We start from the raw sequence: 23,344 nt of genomic DNA on the forward strand, positions 1-23,344 counted from the left end.
CAATATCTATCAGCATTTGGAATGCACTTATCTGTTGACCTACCAATTCTACTTTAAGCAATTTAACCAATAGATATTGCTCTACATGCATGCAAAGATTAATGAACAAAAATATACATTTTCTTACTTTTAGTAGTAGTAAAAAAAATGGAGAAAAATCTAAATGTGTATCAGTCGGGTAGTGATTTAATTAAACAGAATACCTCCATGAAATGCAATAGTATGTGACTATTATAATACAGACGTATGTATATGTATAACTGAATCACTTTGCAGTACATATGAAACTAATATAGCAAATCAACTACACCTCAATAAAAAATCAGAATTAAAAAAGAAAAAAAAAGAATAAAGTAGATCTTTATGTTTTTATATGGACTAATTCCTAAGATACTTTGTGAGAAAAAGGCAAGATTCAGAAGAATGTGTTAACCTCGTATCAAGAAGAAGGAAGAAAAAGCAGAGGGGAAAATACAGTTATAACTATGGTGTATACTCATAAATTCCCTCTGAAAGAATATTTAAAAGGCTGATAATTTGGGTTGCCTCTGAGGAAGAGAATTTAGGGATGAGAATCATGGATAAGAGGGAGAATTTTTGCAACTTTGCCTTTGTCCCCTGTACAATTTTAAAACTATTTTAAAATAAAATTAGTCTGAATTAATATTTATGGAGAGTTTAATATTAAGTATTTAGGAAGCATCCTATTGTACTCAACTCTGCCTATTATTAATACTATTAATAAACTTTCATGTGAGATGTTTTATAAGAAACAGAAAACATTCCAAAAAGAAACAAAATTATGTTACCTTTTAAAAATCAGGTTTTGATAAAAGTTGAGAACAGCGTAATCATTTAGTACAGAAATAGAAAGTCCCAGGTGTGATGTTGATAGCATGATAGATAATTCTACATTATTATATACAAGAGCTGCTTTGCGATTTTTCCATCTCCACTAAAACTCTCCTAAGAGAAGTGGGATGGTCAGGTTGACAGCAATGGTGACCCAAATCCTGGAATGGGTACCAAAGAGGTTTTACAGTTTCCCTGGGAAGACATCCAATAGTGAAGAAGTCAGCCTTCCTGGTTGACCACAGGTAAGTGTTTCTGAGTTAAAGGGATAAGCTCAACAAATCAGCTCTGGGATTTCTAGATAAACTAGGCTTAAAGATGACATCACTTATTCTGGTACCATAGAGAGGGAAGACAGAGAAAAACAAGAAAATCAGAAGTCTAGCATAATAAACTGTAGTTCACCACGCTATTCCTAAATTAAGCAAGAACCACCCACACACCCTGCTGACTTTGTCCAGACACTAGCGTTGAGTATGCTTGGAAACCAAAGGTAGAGAAGCCAAGGCAAAAGGCAAAAACAGGCACTAGGCAGGCAGGTGCAAGAGAAGGAATATTTAGTAAATACTAGTAGCCTTCAGAGGTATGACTTGGAGATATCATATCCTTGTGATGTTATGTTCATGCAGCTCTTATATTATCATGCATCTCCATGGTTCAACGGTAACAGAGTCTGGGGGAAGTGGACAAGATTATAAAAGCTGTTCTCTGACACAAATGACTGCATCATGGCACTTCAGTGTTTTAAGGTCAGTATACTTTTGTATGACACTCTATTTCCTTTCTCCTCGATGTCGAAGAAAAAAATTAACCTTGTCACAGATCAGTTAGTAAGGCTTCAAGTTCAAGGTAACTGGGGAGAGGTCTACCTAAACCTAAATCATCAGGCACATACACAAAGCTCACGATTTCATCATAATTTCCATGTGATATATACACTCCTTTCTAGAAAGATTGAAAAAATTGGCCACCATACAGAAGAATTAGCCTTTGAGAGAGAAAGATTGGAAAAAAAAAAAAAACAAACAGAGGGGATTTGGTATTCATTAATGTGTGTTCACTATATTCATTCATGCTATACTCATATTTAATTGATGTGAGTTCACTGTATTCATTCATACTGCACACGGCTTACAAGGGAGAGAATGAAGGAGGGACTAGGAAATCATAGCGTAGAGTGACGGTCAGACAGGGTAAAAGACAACAAGCCATTTTACAGACTCTCCTTTGCACGAACACCCATGAGAGCAACAGGAAGTCCATACCTGTTTTCAGAGCCGCCATGTCTCTCAGGCCGTGGCAGCCTCATGGAACCAGAACCACAGAATGGGTGATTTCCTCCAGAAGTTCTCCAGAAAGAAGCCCTGTTTTCTTTAGCAGTGCCCCAGGTTACCCTGGAGTCCAATCCACCATGATGACTGCCAACTCTGTTGCTCTTTTGCAATGTTAAAGTCAGTTCTAAGCTGGAAATTTCCTTACTATGTATTTTTAAACATCCCTGCCAGATGACTCAAACCCAGCAAGGTCCCAGATTCAACCAAAGACTGTGATTGGCACACTCACTAATAAATGTTTGGTGATAAGAGGCAGAGAAGAGTTTGTGGTGTGGTCTTCTGGAGGATCTGGAAAGTAGGGATAGTAAGATTGGGAAGGAGTAATGGTAAGCATATCATTGATATTATAGGGAAAGACAAAGTGCTGGAAAAGAGAAGGTAAGAAAGGGAGAGAGGCAGAGAAGCTGATGAGAAAATTGCTTCTGCCTCTTGGAAACCCTCATCACAGAGATGGACCTCAAGTCCTGACAGAGAGCCAGCCAACAAAGCTGAAAGGAAAGGCTTTTGTCTCAAGATCAGTGGCCTCTATCACGTCCAGCTGCTTTCCCTCCACACTGGAAGATGGTCCTTCTTTTTCATGTCCTTCTCTCCATTAAAAAGAAGTTCACTCAAATCTTTGGAAATAGCCATTTTCCAGAACGAACAATATTTTGAGCCAGATGAATAAGAAAAAAAGAAAAAGAAGAAGAATAGAAGATGCCTTCAGTATTTTACCTGACTGACTTTCCACAGGACAAGCATTCTAAAAAAGAATTTCTGGGAAAGTTCATAAACTTGCATTCAAACTTGGTAAAGCTGAATTCAGGATGTCTCTTCAAGGGAAAATAAACAGCTTTGTTTTGAAGCTCAAGGAATCCCACCCTATGACTGCTGTTGGGACAGCAGCTGGAGACAAAGCTCAGGAGCAAGAGGAAACCCTCTCCCTGTCACACTCCCAGCCTGCAAAGCAATGTTATTTCTTACACTCTCACAGTGAAAAATTGTGTAAGAGACAGGATCTGCACACCTGTTACAGAAATGACTTGAGATTCTGTAACAGGTCGAACTATGAACTCTGATATTATGTTCATAAGAAGAGGGGTTAAACGTTCTAACCACCTGTATCTGTTTTAGCTCCTAATTTAGTTGTACAGTCTTCTCAAATGTTTCCACACAAGTGCCAACAATGCCAGGGATGGAAGAGAGAAGATACACAATATAAATGATACATCTTTCGATTGTTATGTTTTTTCTTAAAACGTAGGAATAAGGTTTATATATTAAATAAGGTTCATGTTTATTTGCATTCTTCTGCATAATATAACACTTTGCTTTCAATTCAAGTTTTTGCTCCAAATCAACAATTAAAACCAGCTTTGGGAAAATGTATCACACTTACTTTGTGACTCTCCCTTACCCTGGGTACACATCTACATCCCTCAGCACTAAAGGTCTTAGATTAGTTTGAAAAATTGGGCTTTTGTTTTGTTTCTGTTCGATCCCTATACAACTAGTGGGCACGATGTATTTTTTCTCTGATGCTTTCACCAAAATTAACTCCCTTGATATGTTAAAGTTTATCATGATAATTCAAAATTGATTTTTAAAATCCAGACTTGGCTCTTTACCTATATATTGATTTAAACCAGTTACACTCTATCTATACTGTGATCAAAGTTGCAAACACATCTGTGCTGTGTGCATTTCCTCTCAATGCTACTTCTGATGGCTCTGAACAGAAAATGTTTCATCAGGCTTAGAAAAGCTGCTGGCATCTGTGTCCTGAAGAGTCACTGTCTTCCCAGGAGAAAGAATTCAGGAACATGTCTTATGATGACTCTCCATAGCTGATCAGATGGAATTTATGGAATTAGATAAAGTGTGGGCAGAGCACTAAGCAGGTCCTGATATCCTGGTCAAATAAAGCCCTCAGTTCTCTGTTCTGTAAATAAGTCTCTGAAGCCAGAAGATGCCAGATTCAACTTTGGATGAGGCTTTCCACCTTCACACTCAGCTTCCATCTTATTTCCTTCCGGAAACTCATGTAAAAGAGGAAGTTTTCCAGAGATATGCTGTATCTTTTTTAAGAAGCCAGACACAAATGGCTGTATGTTATATGATTTAATTCACATGAAATGTCCAGAAAAGGCAAATTTATAGAGATAAAAGCAGATCAGCAGCTGTCTGGGGCTATGGGTCCTTAACTGCAAAATGACCTAAGAGAAATCTGAGGGGTGATGGAAATGTTCTAAAATGTGATTGTAATGATATTTGGACAACTCTATAAATTTAATAAAAATCATTGATTTGTAGGCTTACCATGGATGAATTTCATGTTATGGAAATTATATCTCAATAAAGCTGCTTAAAGAAATAGAAAATGCCAGTCTTCAGAGAGAAAGGATGTTTCAATTAGGCTTGTAATGATCTAACTATCATGAGAAATTTCTGGCTAATTAGAAGGGTTTAAACACAGCAAAATAGGACATGGCTTAAATTAACTGAAAGTGATGCCAAGACAAGCAGAAAGCACTCTACTTCAGCAAGTGGTTGTTTATATTGATTTTTTTACATTTCTTTTTGTTGTTATTGTTAATTTACATGGAACATTTCCCCCTAGAAGTGGATTTGGGGCTTTATTAGTTTGCCGTCCTGATAATATATCTCCCAAGAAAGAAGGTTACACCAGCTAACACCTTTAAAAATGTTTAAAGGAAGGAATAAACAAGTAAAAGAAATGTGTAAGTTAGATCATTTCCTTTTCTGAGCTTCTTCCTACAGAAGGACCCTAGCAAGAAAGGAAGCAAAAAATGAGGAGATGCTACTGAGAATGGCATGTGTTAGATGCTCAGTCAATCCAATTCTGTCTTCCTGACCCACAGGAGGACTGTGTTTCCTGGCTTCCTTTCGGTTTCAGATGGAACCATACCTGACAAAATATGGGCAAAAGTGATGTATGGCATTTTTAGGCAAGGCAATAAAACATACTGCATAACTATCCAAGCTTCCTCTCTCTGCCCTATGGATACAACTGGAAGTGAAGAACTCCAAGGTTGGTGAGCCCAGCTGATGGAAGAAGCCTAGACGCCTGAAATACTTCTTTGAAGAGAGCTGCCCAACTGGCACTGGACTCTGCCTGCATAAGAAAGAAACCTTATTTGCTGAGCTGTTGAAATGCTGGAATTGTCTTGTAGCTAATTACCCGAAACAACTACCCTCATTGCTTAATCGATTGTTACTGAATTGCCTTAACTACTAGAGTACACTATAGGACTCAAAGTACATTTCTTCCTTTCTTCCTTTTATCACTTATTCTTTTCCTCGTGCCCAACCTTCCCCTTCCTCTTCTTATTCCCCTACTTCATGACCCCAGTTAACATGCATCTCTGAGACAGAGGAAGTAATGTGTGAGTAGTATTCAGCCTGTGCCTCATTAAGACCCTTCTTCAAGAACTAGAATTTTTGAATGAAATAAAGTAAAAATAATAACCTGCCTTTATTTATTCAGAAGAGCTAGAATGTGTCAAGTCTTTGGTTAAAATGCTGCATTATTATCAAGTGCAATGCTTTGCCTACCCTCCTTAAAAAAAAAACAAAACAACACCCTACAGCGATAAATGCCAGGGAAGAAATGTCAGAGTTGGCAGCCACCTTGTGGGTCAAAAACTTTGTTTTTATTTTCTGAAGCTTTTGGTAGTGGAGAAGTGCATTCTGGTTGTCCACCCCTGAGAGTTATTTTCCCCAAACAACAAATTACCATTTCAATTCATTTACAAGCTATTTTCATTATCCAGGTGCCCTTTCCTCCTTTTCTGCATATAGAGCAAAACCAAGGAAAGAAGCGAGGATCTGCCTCAATTGAGAAACCACACCCCGGGCCACACTCAGCCCGTCACCATCGCCCCAGCCCTTCAGCTTGTCAACCCATTTCCCCCCAACTCCATCATCAGAAAATAAAATAATTCAACTAAAAAACAGCTCATAAAACAGTGAACAAAATAAAGTCAGTTTTCTTTTTTAAAGAACAAAATGAAACTTGAGGGAAAACTTACTGGAGTTACAGTTTATCCTGATACAGTCTAGATGGGGAAAAATAAATGAAAGATGAAATTGCATCCTTCAAGGTAACAGCTGCAGACATCCAAAAACAATCAGTCCACCCTTCCGGGGACAGACACACGCAAGAAATGTGGCCATTTTATATATAAACAGTATGCACAAGTTTAAGGGTGGGTGTATATGTACAGTATATTGTTCAGTAAAGTTGGATACATATATATATACACACACACACATATATATATACACATATGTATAGAGATATATACTGGTATACATATATATCCACAATAGACACCGAGTATGCTGCCTTTTTTTTTTCTTTCAAAAAACCTATTCATTTATATAAAGTATTTCAAACCTGGACTTTGAAATGTTAATTTTGTTAAACTTGGAAAATACTGCAAAAATTTCCCCACCAAATGCAGGTTATATTTTGTTTCCCTCTACAATTGGTTTTCTTAAAATTTATCTCTAAAAGTAGCATCAACACAATTTTTTGTTTTAGTATTCCAAATATATATCACCAGTCTGACACATTGTATCATTTAAAAAAAAAATCTGTCCATGAAGTTTCTCAGTGCAGTATTTAACCCTTTCTCTTTTTCTAAAACCAAACTCCCTCCACCCTCTCTCCTTAGGTCAGGCCCCAGATGCTCTAGAAATTTACATAGGCAGACTTGCCATGATCCTCAGAGGCAAGGAAAGGGTTAACACCACCTGGTCATTTCCTGTCATAAAATGGCCACTTGCAAACAGCTAACCGCACAAACACCCATCCCAGATTTTAGAGAGGTGGGGCCGGGTGTAGGATAAAAGGGGTCGTACGACGTTAACACAATTGACTGGGGTCTTGTCGGTGGTTTCAAAGGCCCCCAGACCAACCCACTCACGGAGCCCACCTCCGTCTTCCTGCCTGAATGCTCAGACTGAACCAAGTGCCTACAGCGTTCGAGGAGAAGGCGAGGCAGGCATGTGGGGAGGAGGTCTCGGGCACCTTTGACACCCTACCTATTTCACTCTGTGAGCCTGCATCTTGAATAGAGGGTAGTCTTCATTTTTATTTATATTTTTGATGGGAAAGAGAGGGAAGACAGGGTGGCTAAGTTTCCAGTGCTGGTCATCAGACAAAGTATTGAGCGCCAGAGATGACAGCACCTGTCCTTTTACTAATATCTGTTTGGAGTCGTGGACACACAGCATAAAGGGTCTTGAGTAGAGTCAATGGATGTTATAGAGGACTAGACAGAACGGTTAGATAAATGACTCAGGTTAATTGTTAGCAAGCTGCCCAGCTGAACCTAAGTTTTGTTTATGGTAGTGGAAATTTCAATAAGAATTTGTTTAAAGCCAGATGTTAAAAGGAGGAAGTAAAATGATAAAGTTGAAAAGGGAGAAAGTTACTGGAAAAAAAATACAGTTAGAAACTGTGCTCTTCTTCTGCCTAAGGTTAACCCAATAGTTCTGGAGGACTTGTGGAAGATAATGCCACCACTTGAATTTCCCAAAGTAAACCATGATAGCAAGTGAGAAAGAAACCAGTGGCAAACGACAGGGCAGAGTGAAACTATGTGAATCCAAATAAGAGCATTTATTAACACCCAGTCATTCTGAGGAAGAGGGTGGGAAGCTTATCGGTTCCCCAGAAGAACATCTCTTGAGAAAAATCTGGGTTTGGTTTCGTGCGGTTAGGTTTGTCATGTGTCGTCAACCGCAACAGAAAAGTGGGAGCAAACAGCCCTGGAGCAACTGGTACGATCACCAGACAGAGGAGGCCATGCCCCTGGTGAGGACTGGGGAGGCGAGGGCAGCAGGGAGGGAGAAGTGTGGCCTCAGCTACTGGTGGCACCGGTCATCACCCACAGCTGGAGAAACGCCCCTTCCTGATGTATCCGAGAGAGAGGGGAAACAGGTGTGTGGGAGTGCTTCCGAAGGAGGGACAGGGACACAGTGAGCCTAAAGCAACAAACCCAAGAACTATAAACGAGAAGTGGCTTTCTTCTTTGGTTTCCATGCTACTGAGGATTTATTCTTAGTCAAAGACCTGGTCTAGTAGAGATGTTGAGTTGGGCTCGTCCTTCTGGGTTCACCCAAATGGGTCCATAAACTGAATGGTGTCTTTAACCCAATGTGAGGACTTGGAGTTTTCAAGATAACAGATAATTGGCAGGGGCTAAGTCGAGAAGTGAAAAATTATTTTGTTACTTTACTTGAGGAAGAAGCGGTTGCAGAAGAAACATCTACCCTAGTCTCTTGTTCACAGAGTTTGAGACGGTGGTCTTGATAGCGAGGATGCATTTTTTTAATGAAAAACCAATCAGAGAAATTGGCCTGGGAAGGCAGTTTCCTTTAGAGATTCAGGAGCAGCCAGAGCTCTCTCTCTGCCTGAGCCTTGGCGTGGCGTTTAAGGGCTGTGTGCGTGTGCGTGTGTGCGCGTGTGCACGCGCGTGTGTGCGTATTGTTCATTCGGTTTAAATCAGTTCTTTGCTTTATTTTAGTAAATAAGGGAGAAATTATTATTTCCCATATTGATGAGTTTTGGGTTGAGCATGGAAGAGGTGAATATTTCTAAGAGTTGTGTGTCTTCAGTGATGCACACAATAAACAGTCCGCTGCCTACAAGCCTCCACCATTGAAGACGGGCTGCCTGCATGGGCCACGGATGAGTCTGTGCCAGTACTGACTGACTTTTCTGCTGTATGGCTCAACTCAAACCAAGCACTAAGAAAAAAGACTCCTGTGCATGTTTAAAAGGTGACCATCATGAAAGCAGTTAGATGTCATTAAGACTGTCACATCATTGATCCACAGTATTGACCTGTGGAGGTAACAGATAACCCATGATGATCTAGTAGTTTAGAAACATGGGTTCTAGTCCCACCTCTGCTCTGAACAGTCACATATGTCTTTCTTTGTTTCACATCTATAAAGCAATCATAAACACACTTTACAGATGTATCTCACAGTGTTACTGTGAGATTAAAGATGAGACTTTTAAAATATTTTAAAATACTGTAATAATAAAAGTTACTACTATATCTTTTAATTCTAAGAGATCAAAATATGATTGGTCAGTGGCCAACCTCACACCTTTTACAAACGTGCCACGGGTGGCAGGACGCTGCTCACGCCTGCTGGTAAACCACAGCTGGTTCTCTTCAGAAAGTAAGGGCCTTGGAAAAGCCCAGTCTCCTGGATATTTAGGAGATACGTTATGTCAGATAAATAGATACTAGCTGGTTATATCATGAGCTGACATGTACGAACAATTTGCAACACATTAGTACATCATTTATGCCTGTGCCAGAAATGAGACACAACTTACATGGAGCGAGGGAACAAAACGCTCACTTGAAATTAGTTCTTGGGGACTGTGTATGTGAATGCACACTCCACAGGGAGATGTCTTCTACTCTAACCAGGAAAGGGAGAATATGCATTCATGACAAGGAGGAGGGGTGTATTCTGGGCAGGGAGTGGAAGGTGAACCTTCAAACGAGGCATGGGTGTGAGGACTTGTGTAGACACAAGGACAAGGAATTTAAATTCCATTGTCTATGTTGCATTTGAAACAAAGTTGAGTAGATTCAAACCAGTAACTATGGTGAACCATACCCTTCAGGGGAAAAAGAAGTCACTGTGGCTTCTAGAGAAGCAGCGTTCTCTAGGGAGGGACCGACTCTCCTTTGCCTGAGATGCCTCAACTCAGGAGGAGCTGCACTGATCGTGCGCAGAAAAAGGAGCCAGGAGGCAAAAGCAAAGTCTTTTTGGGGAAAAAAAAAAAAAAAAAAAAAAAGGACACCTCCCAGATTCCAGTGAGAGTTCAAAATGGAAAAATAATGCTTCTAGGAACGCACACAGGATCTATGACTAACTGTGTGTGTGTGCCCATGTGTGCACATGTGTGCATGTGTGTGAGAGACAGAGTGGGAGAGAATCTGTTCCCCTCTTTCCTCATTCCCTTTTATTCCCTCCGTCCCTCATTTTCCCTTCTAAGATGTGAGACCTGTCACAGTTGGCTTTCTAAAACTTTACAAAACAACATCTCAAAAGGAAAAAAAAACAAGTTGTCTGTTTAAAGGGGGGCCGCATTTCCCCAGGACCCCATGGGCCTGAATCATCCCTATGTCTCTGGCTCTCTCTTACCTTGAAACTGATGCAGTTAAAGATTGACCCCATCTACTTTTCTGTGAGCTAGTTAGGAGGTTTGGTTTGGGTTTGGGTTTGGTTTTGGGTGGGGTATTTTTGTTTTTTATTTCTTCTGTTGTTTTTCAGAGAAGTTGACAGTTGGCTACTGGTGGTTGGATTTAGCTATACACCCTGATTGGTTTCTTTCAGGTGGGGAGGATGGTGTAGGGAGGGGAGAGGGAGGAGGACAGGGGAATGCCAGCCCCTGCAGGCTGCTCAGTACGCTTTGTTCGCAAGGCTGTTTGCTGTGCGGGCCGCAGGCTTTGGGCCTTTGAAGGGTTGAATACCATCTTTTGATTTACCATGGCTGATGGTGGGGAGGACTGGAAACTCAAGAACACTCACAAAGAACCAGCAAAAGAGAAAAACAAAACCCAAAATAATCAAACACACACGTACACAAACAAAAGGAAAACCAAGAGACACACTGACAATAGAAATCAAATATGGTTGGAAAAGAAAAAGGGCATAGTATTGTAAAAGCTGCAAATTTAGGGAAAAAAGACACAACTAAACAAGCCACTGCTCAAAACAGTCTTCTGAGTCCTAGAGATTTTTAGGGTTGCAGTATAGGCACTTTGCCAGGGTGACCAGTTGACCTGACAGCAGACAAGCCTGGTATGGATTTTAAATCACACCTTCCTACTGAGCTATCTAGGGTTTTTATATCATCTCACATCTCATGCATTTGTCCATCATGTCTTCTCCATGCCTCTGACAAGCCATTCCACTGACATCTTTACAAAGGAGTTGTACGTCTAAACATATTCTACATACCCAAAGAAATCCAGCTTATAAAGTTTGGACTCAGCTCCATCACTAATCCCATTAATCCTGTCAACAGAGGGCTTTGACTTTTCTACTGAGTAGCAACAGCAGAAATAGGTGGGGTTTTTTTCCCTTCCCAAAACCAAGAGGTTCCCATTCTCCACAGAAGATTGGTTAGAATTCAGTCAAGAAAGTCAGCAGCCCGAGAGAATGTGAGGTCATAAAAGAGCAATTTCCAAAATATCCGTTACAGGGAGGGAATTACAGTGGAAGAACGGGTCTTCTCTCCATAAAGCTACAAATTTGAAATTGTCACAATTTTTCAACAATAAGGAAGTACAGATATGTATTACATGAGGAGAACAGAGTAACAGTGTGACATAATAATCATTACAAAAAGGGCTGCTGAATGATGGGCAGGAATGTCAGGAAGGAGGAAAGGGATACTGTCAGGAGCTGTAAAGTCCTTCCACGTGTCACTGACTAAACTGATAGAATTTTTTCTCCCAAGGGACAACAGAAACAATGTGACTTATACTCCCCACGAGGAGAGAGTATAAGGAGGCACCAGTGTCATCAAGGCCGCCAGAATTCCCCACATGAACAGTCCTTGCAGAGCCAGAAACAATGCATTTCTCATCCAACTCACATGGCTTCGTTCTCTCCAACACCACCCTCCCATTTTGCTTCCATCTCCTGCCCTGCCCCTGCCCTCTGCTTCGACTGTTTTGAGTGGTGACCAAGGAGTTGGACTTAATGGGAATGTGACTGATCAAAAGATGGACCAAAGTAGCGTGTTTTACACAAAGCTAAACGGTTCCAAAAAACCAAGAAAGGAAACTTAGAAAACAAATCTTCTAGTAAAGAAACCACCACTGTCAGAAACCAGAAATTGACATCAAAACCTCATGCAGAAACAAGGAGAAGGTGTTTGTTGCTGTTGGGTTTTATCCTTGGTCTATTAAACAAGAGGTGAGCAGCTAACTTTCAAGAAACAAACAAAGAATCCAATCAAACCAATAAAAATCAGAAAAGAAAGGGAAGACAAGCCCAAACAGAGTGGCAGAGGGTACTCCATACGATACCTAAGTTAACCATGAGCTTGACGCGTCCCCCATCCAGCTCCAGACGCAAGGTGTCAGCAGAGTCCCTGGAGGTAGTAGCCACCAGCAGCCCGTAAGCCCGCTGGGACATGAAGCGGAAGGACACGTCCTCGGCCTCGGTGTGCATGACCATGGGCATGATGACCTTCATGTACATGCTGCCATCGTAGCTCAAGATGGATGCCTCTGCAAGGAAGAGAGGAGAGGGTCGTTAGGATGAGGATGCCAGAGTTTGCCTTTGCTTCCAGGGTAAGCAGAATCGGATGGAGAGGGCACCAAATCTGTAGACAGGTGACCTGTGTTTGCTAGACCTCCATCGCCACTTTTAAGCTATGAGATCTTCAGCAGACTCCTTAAACTCTGAGGTTGTAGTTCCTCACTTGCAAAAGGCCTATGATGGCACTAGTCCCGTGTTCACAAACTTGTCAAAGGTACCAAATGAAATAATAGGCATGAAGGTATTTGGCAAAAGTTAAAATGCCCTCATGAACAGTAGTGCTTATAATTCCGTATGCTGTAGATACAACAGAACAAAAGACTCTACACAAAACTTGAGTCCTGTTGTTTCATGAAGAATAAGAGGAAAGCAGCTTACAACCACCGCAGCCAAGAGAATAGTTCTATAAAAGTGCTCTGAGATTAGAATAAAATGAATGGACTTTGGTAGATACTGGGAAGTAAATGAATGGTCTTAGATTTCGAGGTACCACAATATGCTTATCTGTCATACTGTGTACCAGGCACTCTCCTAGGTGTTAAGGATCTAACAGTGAACAAAAGAGACAAACATCTTCCATCCTCCTGTGTAAAAGGAATAGGAACAGGGAGGCACCAGGCAGATCACATGGAAGGTTCTCAAAATAGCCTCTGTCATCATCATACCCCCAACCGTATTTACACAACACATAAAAGGTCCATGGAAAACAATATAAATACACCTCTCATGCCTGGGAATCAACCATCACCTGGGTAAAATCCATGACATGCCTATCGTTGTATATTACAATTTGCAAACTCTAAGAGGATCACAAATAAAGGTATGACAGATACAGACACCAACAAATTGAAAAACATATTTTGACGATCTGTTCTTAGATGAGAAGCATAATCTAAATTTAACACATGCTCCAGGTGTGAAAGAAACTTTTTTTTTGGAAAGAAACTTTTTCACTTCCTGAAAGAGCAGAATGCAAAGATCAGTAATGACAGCTAAAATTTATTGAGCACTTACTATTTGCCTGGTGCTTTCTAGGACTTTACATGCATTAAGAAGGCATTTAATCCTCACAAAAACACTGTGAAGAAGACAATATTATTATTATATTTTATAGACACCAGGTCACATGTATGAAAAATGGAAGAGCTGGAAGTTAAACATAGGCAGTTATATTCTCATGGCTGTACATGTAACAGTTCTGCCAAAAGCACCCAAAGTACATCTGTAATGCTTCATGGCAGAGTGTGGTATTCCTGTGTATATTGTGTGTGTGTCTGAGTGTACGTGCACACACACGTGCGCACATATATATGCATGACATTATTTACAGCTGTATATTATTTATGAACATACTGGATTATATAAACACAGATAATATATTTCTAAATAATATATTGTTATATATTCATATGCACGATGCTCTACGTGTTTATGTAAGTATTAACACCATCAATTATCAGTCTGTCCCTTCTACTATAAACACCCACACATATGTATACATTCCTTTTTAAAAGATGTTAGTGTTTCAGTGAGCCATGAAATGGTTGTTTTGATATATTCAACTTAAATAATTCCAAAACTAATGGCCACTGGTATCCCCCTACGTATGTGTAGTGCCAGGACATAGGTAAAAATGAATGCATCTTTATGTCTATCTTGATAGTATCAGAGAATAAATACCAGGCGAGTATGCAGCTGGACACCTAATGGTACAAAACAAAGTGTGTATCTCAGTGTCTGCCTCCGTGTGTATCTTGGTGAGTGTGTTCTATCATTAACATGATATTTTTAAGGGGAGGGTGATGAAACAAAAAGTTCAATATAGGAATCAGCTAAAACAAAATTTATTCCAGAATGTATATTAATTTGCTTGAAAGATTTCAAACACGAGGAGTACCATGAATAGAATTCTAATTTGAAGGGAAAATGAATCCAAATAAGTCAAGTCATTCAATCCAAAAATCTATCCGATTGCTGAGTACTGAGAGACCACACCATGGGATGCCCACATGGTGGTACTTACACAGCTCCCCTATTTTGTCCCTCTTTTCCTCCTTTACTACTTCTTTTTGTCCTATGTGACTATTTCCTAGCATATTATTTTAACTCCTTTAATGTTTGTTAACTATATATTTGAGTTACTTTCTTAGTGGTTGGTCTAGGGCTTACAATATACATCTTAATTTATCAGAATCTATTTCATATTTATACTATATTCCAGCAAAATAGAGAAACTTTACTCTTCCATAGCTCTCTTCTCTTTTTTGTGTTATTGCTGTTATTCAAATGATGTCTATATATGTTTCAAACTCAAAAATACATTGTTAAAATCATTGCTGTATAAAAATTCCTGTCTTTTTAAGAAGAGAAGAAAGGAGAGCTCAAATATATTTATAGAGGTTTTTTTTTTTTTTTTAAGTAAGCTTATTATTTACCATCTCTGTCTCTCTTCATTTCTTCTTGTGGATTCAACTTACCATCTGGTGTCATTTCTGTTCTGCAGTGTAGCTTCATTCATTTTTGTTTTATTGTCAAATATATTACAATTCTATATGTTATAGGCCCAACAACACAGTTTTATAGACTGTTTTATGCAATTGCTTTTAAAATCCGTTAAGAGAAGAAAGAAAAAGAAATGTGTAATTATGCTTTTATCATTACCTACACAATTACCTTTATTGGAGCTCTTTGTTTTTTCACATAGACTCAAATTACTGTCTGCTGTCACTTCCTTTCAGCTTGTTTAATAGTTCTAATAAGGCAGGTATACTAGCAATGAATTACCTGTTTTCTGTTCACCTGGATATATCTTTATTTCACTTTCACTTTTGAAAGACAGTTTTGTTGTCTATAGGATTCTTGGTTGATGTTATTTCTGTCAGCACTTTTAATGTCGACTCATTGCCTTTGGCTTCCATTGTTTCTGAACAGACACTGGCTGTTAATCTTATCGAGGGCCCTTGTATGAGATGAGTCACGTTTCTCTTGCTGCTTTCAAGATTTTTCTCTTTCTCTTTGATTTTCAACATTTCTATCATGATGAGTCTAGCTGTGAATAATTTTTTGCATTGATTGTATTTAGAGCTCATTGATATGTACATTAGTGTTTTTCATCAAATTTGGGAAATTTTCAATCATTAATTCATTGAATTTTTTTTGTTGTTGTTCTATTCTCTCTTTTTCCCAGTACTCCCATCATACATATATTGGTAGACTTAATGATGCCCATATTTATCTGATGCTCTGTTTTTTATCTTCATTCATTTTCTTTCAATTTAGACTGTATAATTTCTATTGATCTATCTTCAAGCTTGCAGATTTTTTCTTCTGCTAACTCAAATTTATTGTTGAACCCCCCCTAGTGAATTTTTCATTTAGATTACTGTATTTTCAAGATAGATAGATAGACAGACAGATAGATACAGATAGATGGGTAAGTAGATTATCTCCAAATGATGGAAATGTTAGAGCTGAAAAGCTGAAATATAAATATATAGATATGATTTTAATCTCTTTATTAATATTCTCTATTTGATAAATCATTGTTATCTTGTTTAATTTTTTAAGCACAATTTCCCTTAATCCTTTGAACATGTTCACAATAGCTTTGGTGTAGTTTGTCTGCTCAGTGCAACATCTGGGCAATTTCTATTGCCTGTATGTGTTCCTGTGTATGGGCCACACTTTCCTTTTTCTTTGTATGCTTCACAATTTTCTCTTGAAAACTGGACATTTTAGATACTAGATAGTAGCAAGTCTGGATACTGCTCTCCCCTCCCCGACTGCCACCAGGGCTACTTCTTTCTATTTGTTCATTTGTTTATTTGTTTAATGACTTGGCTGAACTAATTCCATGACTTATATCTTCCTGGCATTGTGAAGGCTGTGATATCCTTGCTCAAATATTTTTTCCTGTTTTCATCTTTTAGCCTGTCTTCCTAGATGTTGTTCCTGGCTCAGTATAAGCCACTAATTGCTCAATTATTGCACTTAAGCTCCCTTGGTCAGTTAAATTTTACCCTTTATCTGGTGGATCTGTGTGACTTGGAGACTGCTTTCACGGTTGAGGGAGTTTAAGAATTTGCCTGATGTTCAGCCAGGGACTAGTACTTGGAAGTTGCCCCTCCTGTCACTCCTGAGTGGGTGCAGTCTTGGGAATATGCACAGTCCTCCAGCCCACCAAGGATAAATGTGGTTTTAGTTTTAAGCCTGGTTTCCTAGGAATAGCCCCGGACAAAAGTATGTTATTGTTCAGTCAGCTGAGAGGTTACACTTAAGCCCCTTGAGCCAACAGGCTCTTCCCCTTGCTGATGGATGTACATGTAGCTTGGGAATACTCTCAAATCTTCCCCAAGTCCTATTCTAATTAGTCCTGAGAGGGGTTAACCCAGCAAGTGTGCACAACCATCCAGACCCCCAGGGATGAGTGTGATCCCAGGATAGCCCTTCATGGCTTTCTCTATCCCTGATCCTCTTTGTTAAACTGCTGGCTCATCTCCCATTTTACTCATTCCTACTAGCATCATAGATCTACCTCTCCCTTCAGAATTCCTAGTAACCAAGATCACCATTATTTTCAAAACTCCTTTACCCATGAACTTCTCTAAGCCCTGTGCTAACTAATCAGTCACCTCAAGCAGAGCTCTTCATCCTTACAGCCTGCATCTACGCCTGAGCAGAACCTCTGTGCCCCTGCAACCCACTGGGTGCAGAAACATGGTCCACTTATCCCTGAGTGACACTCCTATTCTATGAGTGGCCACTGGAGGAAGATGATAGTTCCTGGTCTTCTCAGTGTGCTCCTCCTGATATGAAACATATGAGTACTCTGGGGCAGGGACAGTTGGAGGCCCTATATTCTTGACACACCATACTTAGGACAGAGCTTCTGCCCCATGATGGGAGACTGAGTAGGAGAAGGGGGCCCTTTTCTTGGCTGTGCCTACCAGGAATACTGCTTCTACAACATGGAACTGGGGAGAGCTGAGAGGCACCAGTGGCCTGACCTTTCAAGATCAAACTGTAGTCCTAGGGTAACTGGCAGGAGAAGGAGATCTGTCTTCTTGGCCACAGCCACCTGGAATAAAGCTTCCAGAACAAGGAGCAGGGATAGGGTAGGTGAAGGGATCAGGTTGTGGTTTAACTGTCATAGCTCTCAATTTTCTTAGTGAGATTTGGTAGATCTCTTAAATAATGTTTTAAGAGATACTGTTAAGAGCAGATCTGTTAAATAAATGTTTCTCCATTTGTTGTGTGTCCTTAGAACACTTTTTAGAGATTTTAAATGGGTGTGTGTGTGTGTGTGTGTGTGTGTTAATTTTCTCCAGTTAAATGGTTGTTCCACTGGGGAGGTCTGCTAAGGTCCTCGCCCAGCCATTCTAGAGTTCCCTATTTTGATTATTACAAATGTCTTACATATTTTCTCCATAAAATGTTTCTTAGCCCCTAGTAATATATATTTGTATTTGTCATAGAAGGCCTATTTCTGTTTCTAGAGGGGTATAAATAATTAATATTATTTAATCATTGTGACATTTAAAAACACATTTTAGCACTGATTTTTTTTCTTATTGTCTGACTGTTTACCTATTGCCTGATTGTTCCTCAGCCTCAATGATCAATGGCTTCTTTCTATACTCTCGTCTTCTGGACAGGAAGGGGGAAAGCTACACCCCCATTGGCTGCAGAGGCCCCTCCAAATAAAGAAAGGGCGTTTCACTGGAATACTGAGTAATGTGATAGGAGTTAGTATGGAAAAAGTTTTCTGTGAAAATCTTGGGTTAGAGAAACAACCCAGGGAAAAAGAAAAACTATGGTATTTACTTTATTTGTGTGTATTTTCAAAAGCTACACAATACTTGAACTACTTACAGAATGAGACTCCCTATTTCCTGCATATGTTAAATTAGTCTCAGTCATAATTTCCTATCTTTTATTCTTACCATTTTTTAAAAAGAAAAATCACTTTAATGGTTTTATTTTTAAACAAAACATACTTAATATTAGAAGTCTGAGAGATGTAGATAAATATTAAGAAAAAAATTTTTGAAACATTCCTAGTCACACCACCAAGAAATAACCATCATTAACATTAGGGAAGCATATTCCCAGATTTTTTTAATAAGCAGATACACAGATAGAAGGATAAGCAAATAGAAGCACTTCAAAAGATGGAAAAATTCTATATATATATTATTTTAATTAGAATTACTTTTAATTATACAGGAAGTTAACAAAAATTTCAAATTTCAAATTAATTTTTAGTAAGTATATTTTTGAGAAGTCACTGAAATTTTAGAAGGATATTATTAAAAATATGAAAAAGGCTGACATTATCATTTTGAACTTAATCCTTCAAATTTAGCCAGTAAAAACTGTCTTCCTCCTGTGAAAAGCGAGGACACTATCCTCTCCCATTTCCTCCCTCATCTCTAAATTTCTGTTGTTACATTTATTACATGTTGTGTAATAAAGGTTTAACTCAGACCCTGCCCATTTCCAACAAGGGGCTATTTTCAAGACTGGCCCTTCAGCAGCTCCTGGGAAGTGAGCTCTTGGCATATTCTGACTGATGGGAGTGTTTTGGACACCTAAGACCTTGAGACACACTAGTTGGTCTAACGAGCTCATACAATCAACATGTTTTATGACGCACACCACTTTCACTCTGGGGTTCTAGAGCATCAGTTACTAAAATCAGTCCAGAAGCAGTGTTTGCCTGTGTGACTGACCCCTAATAAAACCCCTGGACTCCAGATTCAGGTGAGGTTCCCTGATTTGTAACATGACACGGATGTCACACATCAGTCCTGGAGAAATTAAATACATTCTTTTCAACTCAACTGGAAAAGTACTCTTAGAAGCTTGAGCTGGGTTTCCTCTAGACTTTGCCCCATGTGCCTTTTCCCTTTGCTGCTTTTACTCTGTAACTTTTGCTGTAATAAATCACAATCATGAACACAATAGCTTCTGAGTCCTGTGAGTCTTTCTAGAGAATTATCCAAATTGAGGGTGGTTCTGGGGACCTCGGATATTCAGATACAGTTTCTCAGCATCTACGGGAGATTGTTTCTAGGACCTCCTGCATACACCAAAGTCTTTGAACGCTCAAGCCCCTTAAGCATCCAAATGGTGTAGTATTTGCATATAACCTACAAATATCCTTCCATATACTTTAAATCATCTCTAGATACTTATAACACCTAATACAATGTAAATGTTACATAAACAGTGCTAAATACAATGTAAACACTATGTAAACAGTTGCCAGTGTGACAAATTCAAAGTTTTGCTTTTTATAACTTTCTGGAATTTTTAAAATATTTTTGATACGAGGTTGGTTGAATCCTCGTTTGGATGTTGAACCTAAAAATATGCAAAGTCGACTGTATTCTTTGGTCTGTATTCATAATGTGTATGATCATCATGTGTTTGTTGTATATACTGAAATGTTGTTACTATTCTCATCATGCCTTTTATCACACTTTATCCATTTCTGAGTAATTCCATCTTTTAAGTGCTTGGATTTTATGTTAACACCTTTTTAAAAAGAACTCACTAATGTTAGATTACCAAAATTTGTTAGTGTTTGTGAATGTCTGTGCTCTTGACATTTGGAACATATCATGGCTGCATGTCATTCTTGAGTCACACTTTATTTCATGTAGAATTGCACACACTTTGCTTTATTGTACTTTGAGATTGTATAATACCAACATTTTCTCTTATAGGTGGTAAATGATGTAAACTTTGTATAAATGCTTGAAGAATATTATTTTATTCCTTGAAGTCCAATGATATAATCAATACACATCTCAGTGTTGAATATACTATATCACATTTTCTTGGAACCCATCATGCTATTTTGAACTTTAAAGTCAGTTCTTCCTATTAATAACAAACTTCTGGTTTGGTATCTTTAGGTAATCTCTGTTGAAGTACTCAGTTTTTTCTATTTCTGAGGTCCTATTATTCTGTCTGTCCTCCATATCTTGGTTTCTTTATGATGAGTTTATCTCTTTGACTTTTCATCAGCATTCACAGTAATGATCTGCAATATTTTCCCTCTGTCAGTACATCAATATTTACTTATGTATTCTTTGCCCTTCTGTTGTTACTAATTATTTCAGATAAGTGATGTGATCACATGTTGCCTCTCAAATATTCCATGTGCAATCTCCCTTTTTCCATTCACTTATTTGTTTTTACTTTCTTTAAATTCTTACACTATTAATTAAATTTTCTTAAAATACTCTATAGTACAAATGAGCTACAGAATATACAGATCACAGGGAATTTTTCTGTCCTTGAGTTTATTTTCTTCTAGATCAAATTCTTTTAAGTTTTCTAAGCTATATCTATTTTAAAATTTTTTATTTGCCTGCTTTCTTGTATTTGCATTGTCATGTCATCATCTTTCTTGCTCATACTTAGGTGGCTTTGTCCAAAGTTCTTAGTTGTTCAGGTATACTTTCAGTGACTTACTGGCTCCCATACTCATCTACATTTTAATGGATTCATATTTTTTAGTTCTATGTACTTTTTTCCCTATAGGTTGAGAGATGGCAATGTCAAATGAAATGGAGGGGAGAAATGAAGAGCCCAGCTGAGACTGTATGTAACCTTCATTTAGCTGTCAGGACTGTGTTGTAATTCCTGAAGCTTGGTTAAACGTCCTGTATCAGAAGACACCACATCTGGTTCAAGAGTGCATCCCAAGGCCATGATGAAGGGGGGTGGATACCTTAGGATTTCTGATCCCTTAAGTCCTGGTAGCTTTTTTTTTTTTTTTTTGATCTTCAGTGCTTTTGTCTAGTTCTGTTACACATATTTGCCTCCTAGAGCTGTTTCCATTATCCTTCACTCAAAGGCAGAACCAGATAAGAACATCTACTCAGTCTATTTCTTTCCCTCTAGAAAAGTACTAGAGATAATTCTCAATATATTTTACCAAACAGACAGTACAATACCTGAAGAACACAGGCAGGATTGGCAGCCTCATCACGTTTGACCATTCCTCCTGACTTGGCTTCAGAATCATTTATCTTGCTTCCAGTTTTTTGAGGTTTATGACACTGACTTGTGCCCGTTTCCTTACTTGGGGCTAATGATTATTTGGCTGGCATACTCTTTTCTCTTTAATTTGAAAGAGAGAGTTTCTGGCAGGCAACTTTTCCCCACCATCTTCCTACTGCTTTCCATAATCAAATTATCACATTTAACACCAAAGAAACATACAGGAAATAATCAAAACTGAGAGTTCTTTAATCCTATTATAAGCATATGTTATTTTAGATGTGATGAGGCCCTAATCAAGAAGAAAAGTGAAACCTACAGGGAAAATGAACTGTAGGAAGTTCTTCTCGCCTACACATACTAGGAAGTGACACCATTTACATCTCCTATAGCCTTAAAGGAGAAAGCCAGATTGGTAGGCAGTAATAGGGGAGAGGTAAAACAAAAGTACTGGACCACACAATCGATGAGATATTGCTAACAAATGCAGGGGATTCCCCTGACATTGAATCAGTCCTATGAGTACTTAGCAACGTGCTTTCACATAGTGGGCTTCCGAGGTCTCACTCTGCACTTAGCATACCAAGCAGACTTCCTAGCACTATCCATCAGCCCCTAAGTCATCTCCTAGAGAGAGAAGATACTCTCATGGCCAATCCCGTAAGCAAAGTACTGATAATCACACCCTTACCCTCTTTTCTTTTTGTTCCTTCAGGACATCCTCCTGCTCACTCAGGCAGCTAGTGACCTCACACACTCCCTAAGTGTGTTTTATTCTAACAAAGCTTCCAAAATACACAGCCTGCTTCCTCTCTACCCAAACTGGGCTGATCTTAAACAGTGCGCAAATCTATGCAGGAGTGCCTGCCAGATTCTAATTCTGTATTTTGCAGCAGCAGGAGCAACATAAATCTCTCGCTCTGAGCAGACCAAACAGTAGCCAATAGTTCCAGGGAATCAAAATTGATATGAGGTGATGTTCTCCCTCTTGTGGACAAGACTGAGATGAAGTAACTTTTCACACTCTCAGCATCAAGCTGCCATTACATACAGTCCTGTTGGCTTCCCATCCCAAACAATTAAAGCACTCTGAAGCCATGACAAAAATTTTAACCAACATTTCTCACTTTAAGAAAAGCAGGTATGTATATTTGCATATTTTAGTATTCAAAAAAAAGAAAAAAAGAAACAGGGGACACAGAAACCTGTTTATAAGATGTATAATTTCAAGAAAATGTTCATTTGAGCAAAGAACTCATGGGGTTTTCTCTTAAATTTTCTACTAAATTCAAAATGTGACTTAATTTGTAAAAATTAAGCATAACACAAGTATTCAAAAGAAACACATCTACTGCCTGCAATAATATTTGCTCATTCACTCAATGATCAATATCTAACATGTGCCAGACACTGTGTGGAAATAGGGGCGGCAGGAGCACAAACAGCATGGTCGCTGTCTTTAACGATCTCATAGCAAGTTGCAGTTATAGACACAAATGGGTAAGCTGCCATACTGAAGAATGAACAAAGTGCTGTGGGAATTTAGCTCTGGTGTCTATATCTTTGCCTAGAGTCATTGGAGGGGGCAGGGTATATCACTTGTGTTTCAAGGATGAAAAAGTGTAAGCCTGCAAACGGAGGAGTGGGAAGTCATTCCAGCTGAGCGAACAGAGATACAGGCACAAAGCTGGCAAGGGTATGGTGTGAAATCATATATTAAGCACAATGCTTGGCACAGCATCTGATAAATGGTAATTATAATGCAATAAATTCGAAGTTCAGAAGTTCAATGTGCCTAAAGTACAATAGGATTTCTCAACAGTGACAAT

At 38.9% G+C, this 23,344-nt stretch overlaps 1 protein-coding gene across 1 annotated transcript in view; it reads right to left on the reverse strand.

The window, feature by feature from the left end:
- NRXN3 (neurexin 3) overlaps nucleotides 1-23,344 on the reverse strand; it is a 1,655,134-nt gene that overhangs the window by 885,145 nt on the left and 746,645 nt on the right. Inside the window, exon 10 of the mRNA XM_074365185.1 lies at nucleotides 12,266-12,469. Within this exon, the coding sequence (XP_074221286.1) occupies nucleotides 12,266-12,469 (204 nt within the window). The remainder of the gene's footprint in view (nucleotides 1-12,265; nucleotides 12,470-23,344) is intronic.

Source organism: Camelus bactrianus, chromosome 6 (assembly GCF_048773025.1).
Source record: "Camelus bactrianus isolate YW-2024 breed Bactrian camel chromosome 6, ASM4877302v1, whole genome shotgun sequence".
Classification (NCBI taxonomy): domain Eukaryota; kingdom Metazoa; phylum Chordata; class Mammalia; order Artiodactyla; family Camelidae; genus Camelus; species Camelus bactrianus.